Raw genomic sequence first — 9824 nt, 5'->3', positions numbered from 1 at the left:
GCTGAGAATTAGTTGGTAGCACTGTGGCAATGTTAATGTGGATTTGGGTCATTGTATTGTGATTAGGTAGAATATTTTTGTAGGAAATATACACAGCATTATTCAATGATACCTAAAATTTCATACCTAAGAATCTCTAAATCCACACCATAATGCAACTCAGGACTACATGAAATTTGCATAGAAGATTGTTAATAATAAAAAGGCAAAATACAGAAAAGCAAACATAATAAATGAAAAATGAAATGAAAAAAATGAATAAAAATCATGAATATAAATGCATGGGTTTACACTAGATTATAGTATCACATTAAAAACTAGAAAGGGTATATTGCAGCTTATAAGCAGGAGTTATTTTGAAGCTAGGATCAATATGGATGATGAAGGGAAAATGGAGAAAAGATTTTGGTGTTTAATTCCAGTTTTAAATTCTTACTCTTGAAGATTAATATTAGACAAAAATAGGCAAAAAACTTTGATAACTGATTATTTCACTACAATTTATTTTTTAGAATATTAACATTGACAAATCCATTTGAAAACACTGCTGCAGGCTTCAGAGTAAATTTTGTCTCCCTTGATGGCAGCACAGCTGTTTTCGGTAGCTAGTCCTTTTATGAAGAATCTGTAGAAGAGAGGATAAATATATTGTTAATCATTGCTGCTGAAGAGATCCATTTGTATTTGCAGCTAATGTCCTCCCTTAATTAAAGGGTAATTCAAAATTTCAAGGCATGTGCAAATACTTTGACTCACTAAACATTACCGTATCTCTGTAACTTAGTATTACTATCTGATTGGCAGAAAGTTCTCAGAGAGTTAGTTTGCAAATGATAGAGTTAAGAATAAATGTGTGCCCACATTCCCATTTGAGTATTTTTGGCATTGTTCCATGTGGTCCTTAGGTTAAAAAAAAAAAAAAGGTTAAGTTACATGAACAACTCACTTAACTTTTGTGGCTGGCTTCTCATATCAAATTGTACAATGGTATTAATAATATTTGCCTCATGATACTATTATGAGATTAAATGAACTAATGTTTTCATAGAACTTTGTACACAAACTGACCTATATAAACTCTAACTAAATTATACATTTATTGTATTATCTATGACATGCACTGACCACCAGGGTCAGACGCTCAACGCAGGAGCAGAAACCAGAGGCATGGAAACATGGAACAGACTGATGAATCTCAGAGGGAAGCGGGGAGGGGGAAGTACGGGAAGAGATTAACCAAAGATCTTATATGCATACTAGAGGCCCGGTGCATGGATTCATGCACCAGTGGGGTCCGTTGGCCTGGCCTCTGCCCTTTTGCAATCCAGGACCCCTTGAGAGATGTTGGACTGCTGATTTCAGCCCAATCCCTGCAGGTCAGGCCAAGGAAACCTACCAGTGCATGAATCTGTGCACCGGGCCTCTAGATTATCCATAAAGAAGTATGATAAATACAATTATAAAGTTATCTATAAAATACTATAACGTTAGTGATTTTATTCTGTTAGGAATTTATTTAAAATTAGGAAAAAGTTTAAGAAACAATCATGGACAAGATGTACAGGGTCAAGAAAACTTCCAAATTAATAAGGAGCAAATAAGTGCTGGATTTTCATATTGGAAAATACACTGTTTCCAAGTTTATGTTTGAATTTTACATTGAACAAATTTTGAACAAAAATCCCCAGGCATGGTCTAAAGTTAAAACTAAATCTTATAGGTAGTGTTGAGTGGATTTGGCAAGGAAAACTAAGCACCTTTCTTGGTGATCAATCAGAGAATGTTCAGTGGTACAACCCTACTCTCAGATGATACCATCTCATAATTTTATTCTCCATTCCAATAATGTCTTTGATTGACTTGCTTAGATTGATTCATTTAGTGCAGTGAGGGCACAGGCCAGGCCGAGGGAACCTACCAGTGCACGAATCCATGCACCAGGCCTCTGGTCCTATCTAATAAAGAGGGAATATGCTAATTGCCATCACGCCCTCACAAAGATGGCAGCGCCCACAGCCACAAGATGGCAGCACCCACCCAGTCCCCTCAGCCCTGCTGGGGCGGCAGGCGCACGACACAGCCGGGCCCGCCCCCAGGCAGATCTGGCCACTCTATGTGCCTTCCTTCGGTGTCCCCCAGTCCTCTCAGCCCCCCAGCTGCCCAGGACTGGCTCATGGCGCAGGAAATCCTTGGATGTCAGCTGCCCAGACACCCAGAGCCGGCCCGAGGGACAATCAAATGACTGAACAAGCAGGGTAGCAGGCTGCGTGGGGAGACCAGGCAAGCAGGGGGGTTAGTGAGGGATGACCAAATGACTGAACAAGCAGGTGTGGGACAACCAGGCTGGCGTAGGGGGTTAGTGAGGGATGACCAAACGGCTGAACAAGCAGGCTGCGTGGGGCGACCAGGCTGGCAGGGAGGGCAGTTGGAGGCGACCAGGCAGGTAGGCAGGTGAGCGATTAGGAGCCAGTGGTCCAGGATTGTGAGAGGAATGTCCGACTGCCGGTTTAGGCCCGATCCTTGGCCTAAACCGGCAGTCAGATATCCCTTGAGAGGTCCCGGATTGGAGAGGGTGCAGGCTGGGCTGAGGGGACAACCCCCCCCCCAAGCACAAATTTCGTGCACCAGGCCTCTAGTATGCATATAAGATCTTTGGTTAATCTCTTCCCATCCTCCTCCCCTCCCCCTTTCCCTCTGAGATTCATCAGTCTGTTCCATTTGTCCATGCCTGTGGTTTCTGCTCCTGCATTGAGCATCTGCCCCCTGATGGAAAATAAGTAATATTTAATGACAAAGTAATGGAATGGAAATAACACAACAGTATCATTAATTGGTTAGTTGGTTACATAATGTATTAGTTTCTTATCACTGCTCTAATGAATTTCCACTAACTTAGTGGCTTAAAACAACACAAATTTGTTACCTTGCAGTTCTAGATGTCAGAATTTTAAAACTAGTTTTATGGGAGTAAATGAAGTGTGTACAGCTCTGCCTTCCACAGGCCCTAGGGGGGAGTTTTGTTCATTGTCCTTTGCAACTTTTAGAGGCTGCATGCACTGCGTGGGCCATGGCTATATCACTTGGACTACATGCTCCTATTTTCTCTCTTGTAAGGACTCGTGTTTACATTGTGACCACCTGGTTAATCCAGCATAATGTTCTTATCTCAAGATTATTAATTTAATCACAGCCTTGAAATCTTTTTTGCCAAGAGAGATAATACAGTCTAAGGATTTTGGTATTTGGATATGGACATCTTTGGGACCATTATTTTGTCTACCAACATCAGGATAAAATTTGAATTTACTGGTTTTACTGTTTGTGTCTCTAAATATTTTATTATAAAATTAACATAAGCACACAAAAATATTGATGAAAAATTTAAAATCCTCAATAATCTCATGCAATTGCTGAGAACATGTTGTATTCTTTAGTTTGATCTTATAATTTCTCATTTATCTTTTAATGTTCAATCATATAATACAAAAATTATACACAAGTTGTTTTTTAGTTACTAAAGATCCTGAAGTAAACATTGAGAACTTGAAAATACAAGAGTACATTGGCTCAGTCCACCTTTTCATACAAATCATGAGTAGTCTTTAAACAATAAATGTGCAACCATTATTGTTTTTGAGTTTTTTAGTCTGTAAACCAAATCACAATATTTGTTATTACTCCAGTGAACATTAAATTACTTTTCATTCTTTAAAATTCTTTAGTACCAATAATTACTTCAGAGTTGATTTTGGTGGACATAGAGATGTTTTATAAAGATAAGTCTTACAATAAACAATAAACCAGATTGCCTTTTAGTAAAGACTCACATCTTTGAAGCTAATGGAGAACCATCCACCCAGTTCCATGTTCTCTCCTGGGAGGTAAAGTTAAGTCCAATCCACACATAATTTGATTGTTTTAAGTTTTTCTGTATAAAAGCCTAAAAAGTGAGTAATGAGTAACTAGATGAACAGAATATTTTAATAATTAAAACATACTAAATACAATTTTAGAATTTAATTGGTCTTCTCGCACTCCACATGAGGATTCTTATACTAATTGATTCATATCTTATTTATACATGTTATTTGATATATTATATGCATACACATAGTCTACTTGCAAATTGAATACAAGTATTCAGATCAGGACTAGCATGAGTCAAAGTGAGGACACAATTTAAAAGGGTCCCCAAAACTCAGTAATCAAGATAAATGATAATTTAATGAAGGGTCAGAAGAAATTTGAGGAAAGCCATTTTGAACTGTAAAGGGGCTAATGCCATGATACTAAACAACATACCATTTCAAATTGGTCCTGAATTATTACTAGATGAGCGTTTCTTCCCAGACAATACCCATAACTGTCACTCCAACTTTTTAATTCATTAGAGAACCAATAACACTTTTCTTGATATTTGAGCCATTCTGATGGGCACAATCCTATAGAGAAATAGGAAAAACAAAGAAAAATTAAATTGTATGTGTATCTCTGAAAATTGACAGTGAGAATACTTGTGTTATATAAATAAGAGTGGAGCTATAATAAAAGCATTCATCACAGGGTGTTCAGACTCACAGTGTCCAAAATACAAATATAATTCTTGGGACTTAAGAAAATTAATTTAGTGAGACAAAGCAAACCCTAGACATAAAGGTGTTTTTTTATGCTATGATCCAATATAACTATTAAAAAAACATAAACCAATTAATATATATATATATATATATATATATATATATATATATATATAGCATTAATGCTACTTGAGAGAGTAAATAAAAGATTATCTATACCACTTGCTTAGAATTTATCCACATAAAGTTTTAGAATCTCTATCTTTGTTTTATCTGTGTAATCTCTCTCAATGTCTTCCTTTTGATATTAAGTAAGACTGAGATTCATTTTTTCAATCTCTTTGTAATTTCAACTTCATCAAGTCCTTTAATTTTCTTAAATTAAATTGAAGTCTCCAAGTAAAAAGATCTGAGACTTTTGAAATAATAATGAGGGAAAGTGAACTATATATAACAATATAATTGTAGGCCAAAATAACTACCCAAATGTGGCCATTATAATTTCTTTTTTATTTTTTGGTTAATCCTCACCAGAGGATATTTTTCCATTGATTTTTAGAGTGCAAGGGAGAGAGAGAGACAGAGAGAGAGAAACATCGATGTGAGAGGGATACATCCTGCACAGGCTCCGACCAGGGATAGGGATCAAGCCTGCAACCCAGATACATGCCTTTGGCTGGAATCGAATCCAGGACCCTTCAGTCCAAGGACCAACACTCTATACACTGAGCCAAAATGGCTAGGATGACCATAATATTTTATGTGTGATATGTGATATTATCACAATTCATATATGATAAAGAGGACTACACAAATTAGGGGAATAGAGAAAATACTTAGATAAGTAGTTATAAAATAAGTTAATCTGCAGCTTCGTCACATATACTATAAAATAAGTGTCCTCCCTAACCAGTTTGGCTCAGTGGATAGAGTGTTGGCCTATGGACTGAAGGGTCCCAGGTTCGATTCTGGTCAAGGGCATGTACCTTGGTTGTGGGCACATCTCCAATCGTGGGTGTGCAGGAGGCAGCTGATCAATGTTTCTCTCTCATCGATGTTCCAAACTCTCTATCCCTCTCCCTTTCCCTCTGTAAAAAATCAATAAAATATATTTTTAAAAAATGTCCAAGTTTCAAAGAGTTGTTAAAATGTTTAATTAAAAAATTTGAGAGAACAGTTTTCCAAAATTCTGTGTGATTTCAAGTTCTAAGCTTATTAACACAATATCAATTTATTTGATATAACTGTTTTATCTATTTGTATTTCAAAAAAAAGATAAATAAGAAACAAAAACAGTAATTACATATTGCCTTATCATCACAATTAAGTTTTCATAATTATATGTCTCAACTTGATTTTAAATCTTTACGTTCTGTTTTACAGCTCTCCCCCAACTGTAAATATATTCGAGTATGTGAATCAAGTTTTGAGTGTCAAGTAGATTTATATCAGATATGTGTTTACTTAATTTGTTACATATATGTTCAATGAGATTTTTCAAACTTAGAAGGTCTAAAGATTAAAACAAAAATAGGCCAAAGCCTTGAAAAATACCTCTATGGTCTGTAGCACTTGAAGCATTGTGGTCTGCGTCTTTAGTACTTATAGTTCCTCTTGTGTCACTCTTCATTCTCAGGTTTCCAATATCATCATGCTGGGTGATATTTGAATTATTTCCTTTTGGGCATTTTAGCAACACTCCTTGAGAAACTTGAAAATAGGATTATTGTAAGGTTGGGTAAATATCTTCCCTGCTCAATGTCTCAGAGACAAATTCTTAGCATGATTCTGATGATTGGAACAAGAAATCACTGAAGGGATAACTAAAAAGTTTCTTTTTCATTTTCATGTCTAATGAGAAATTATTTCCAATATCGTACAATTAATTCACTTAAATAACATATATTTGTTGAGGATCTATTCTGTGCCTGGTATTGTCCTGAGAATACAGCAAATAAAACAAAGTTCTTGCTCTAGGAAGTACACATGCTCTTTTCATGCTTTCTTAATGTTTTACCGAGGCTTACGATGCTGTGTTTAGCCCATCCCACCATAATTGTTAACTGAAAATCTATTTCTTCCAATAGAATATGAGCTTCCTCCACATGATTATTCCTTTCTTCAGTTTGGGAGTTTGTAGTAATGTTTGTGGTATACTTGTTGTTCAGTAAAATATTTGTTGGAAAAAAGTAAGAGTAAATTAAATATAATCTTACATAAAATGTATTAAAAATTATAGAATTCTATCTATTTACAAGAAGCTGACAAATAAAGAAATATTGTTTTTTAATATTCACCTCAAAAATATGGATACGTGCACACACATACACTTTCTTCCTATCAGACTGTATGCCACTTGAGAACAAATACTCATCTGATTTGACTGCATACTAAATACAATACAATGAAGTATAATGTATTGCTTGATACATAGGAGCTCCTTATTAAATCTTAATGTATGGAACTATAAATATGAAATGAGACATAATATGAAAAGAAACATGAAAAGTACACATTTTCATATATTTATTTAATTAAAGACATTTTAACTTACCCAAAAGAATCAGGGAGATAAAAGTCAAAACCAGAATACCATTTACTGTTCCAGATATTCCCAATAAGATTTTGTACCAGTGTAACCTCACAGAAAAATCTGAGAAATTAATCATATAAATTAGCTTAGAAAAGGACATTTCTAAGGAGTGGCAATTATAACAACAGAATTATATGTAATATTGGTTTTGGATTTCAAAGGCTAATAGGCAATTAAAAGCATAAAACTTAAGTAAATAGAAAAATATTTACTTTATTGTATAGTTGTACTACTCAGGGTGGTCAATATACTTTATTGTATAGTTATAATACTCTGGGTGGTAATATTATATTAAGTCTTAAAATATTGCTACTATCCAGCATAATTTACCATTGGAAAAAAGAATTTTAATCTACGTATGTAATAATCTCCCCTCCATACACATACACTCTCACATGTGTGTGCATGGCACTTACAGACACATATATTCACACAAATAAAACCTTTCTAATTAATCATTTGCTTTTTTATAATGTTCACAGCAGTTTTGTTATAATAACCATAAACTGGAAATAACTCAGAAGTCCTTCAATGAATAAGAAAACTTTAGACCCATACCATGTAATATAACTCAGCAATATAAAAAAAATAAACTATTGATACATGAAACAATTAGAAATAAAATTAACACACTGAAATCAATTGCCTTTATATATCCAATATCATTTAAAAATATAAATAAAGAAAAATTATCACTTTAGGTAGCTAACAAAACAGAAAACAAACAAGAAGAAAATTGGAAATAAACTTAAAAATTACCACAAAGTGCCACAACCAACATAAGGCGAACTAAACAAACACATAAAGAACTGAAAAGCTTAAATGTAGACTTGAACAAATAGAAATTCAACCACTTTTGGTCTGGAGGCTGTGTCAAAGAGATAAACTTTCCCTAAGTTAATTGATAAATTAAGAAGTGATTTAGTATACTTAACTACATCAGTTTGCTATGGTTTGGATTGTTTGTGATGAATTTCTGCAAACTTTATTATAAAATTATTTGGAAGAACAAACAAGTGAGCTAACCAAGCAAACAATTAAAAACATGGAAATGTGAAATGGTACAATGCTATGGAGAGATATTTAAAGAAGTTTACAAACTTCTATAGGCATTTATATCATCATCCAGCAACCCTTCTAGAAACCTGTCCCAGTTACATATTACAAAAATATAAAAAAGACCTATGTACAAGGCCTTATAATAGTAATATTATTTTTAAAAGAATGCAAATATCATAAATGTCCAACAGTAGGGGAACTAGTTGAGTAAACTAGTTGAATCAATTAGTTGAATAGGGTAAAAGGGACAGAAACTGGATTTATGGGAATTGGCAATCTCTGGAATTTCCTTGCTACACACTACAGTAAAGTATTAATATTAGAATGTACTATTTAATTCACTATTATTAAGAGTTGGAATTTGTAGCGCCCTGAGCTCCTTTTCTGCACCAAAACACATTTTGGTTTTCATGCGACATCTACAAAGTGAGAGTGAAAAAAGATTGCACATAGGAACCACCACATTTTGTGATCTTTCAGGCTAATATCTCTACTTTCCAAAACAAAAATTTTCACCTCGTGGAAACCATATTTTAAAGTTATTGACAAGCTAAATTAAAACTTGGTATTTAAAATGCCATATTTTATGAATAATGAGATGCATGACTGACAACTCATATTCATTTTTAACTATTAATTTTAATTTAATGTATACATTTGCTGAGAGTATCCTAATAAATTATATGAGACAAAATATTATTTTAAAAGTAAATAACTGTTAGTCCCGCATTGATAAATGAGAGAAACAGGTGGAGAGGCGAGATGGAGAGAGAGACGGAAGACAGAAGCACCAAAAAGTGAAATAGTTCAAGAACAGAATATTAGAAATTACTATCTACATTAATATTCATGTTAAATCCATGCCCATATCAATCCACACCACTTGGAAAAAAAAAACAAAAAACCTGAATTCCATACCTTTAAATTTAAGTTGGGATGTTTGGCCAGAACTCCTTTTTTTCAACTGCACATTCAATGTCATGTATCTTTCTTCATCTTGCATCTTTAATGTGAGTAAATGTGTATGTGTATGTGTGTATTTTTGTTTTAAGTATGATATGTAATAAGAAAGTAATAAACCTGATGCTAATCAGCGGTTTGTCCTCCAACTACTAATTTGTTTTCAAGGTGTCCACTCAGGGTACACCCAAGGCTTCACAGTTTCATCGTTGGTGAAAACCTCAGAGGAAATGTTTTGTTTTCTTCTTCTCACGACCTAGATACCATGATTTCTCAACTTTCTACCACATGTTTAATTTAATATCATAACAGTCCTTTAAAAAATTTCTTCTCATAACTCCACGAAGTCAGGGAAATAGTGAGAAGGCTAAAAAGGGCTAATTCCAATGTAACCCTGATATTTGGGGGGATAGTGATCTGAATCCATGCCAGCAAGCTCAGTGTACATTCTTGATAACCTATAGTTAAGTCACTACCTCCTTCCCAGATGCTGGTCTTGCAGAACCTGTTACTGTGAACAGTGCACTGCCCCGGAGGGAGGGTTATTAACGCTGGCGCCAGGCCAGACCATCAGATACGGTCTGGAGACTCCCAACACCTGGGGGCCTTCTTGCAAGGCCCGCGAAAAGGACCAG

At 34.7% G+C, this 9824-nt stretch overlaps 1 protein-coding gene across 1 annotated transcript; it reads right to left on the bottom strand.

The window, feature by feature from the left end:
* Positions 1-516: 516 nt before the first annotated feature.
* Positions 517-9232, bottom strand: LOC307101944 (killer cell lectin-like receptor subfamily F member 1; the record flags this gene model as incomplete). Its single annotated transcript, XM_079775453.1, has 6 exons — positions 517-625; positions 3828-3940; positions 4303-4442; positions 6132-6287; positions 7132-7230; positions 9148-9232. 6 exons carry the CDS (start codon positions 9230-9232, stop codon positions 517-519), a joined length of 702 nt encoding a protein of 233 aa, XP_079631579.1.
* Positions 9233-9824: the final 592 nt, after the last annotated feature.

The sequence above is a fragment of the Cnephaeus nilssonii genome (genome assembly GCF_951640355.1).
Source record: "Cnephaeus nilssonii genome assembly, chromosome: 6".
In the NCBI taxonomy this organism is placed as follows: Eukaryota; Metazoa; Chordata; class Mammalia; order Chiroptera; family Vespertilionidae; genus Cnephaeus; species Cnephaeus nilssonii.
This window is presented reverse-complemented; position numbering and strand designations above follow the sequence as displayed.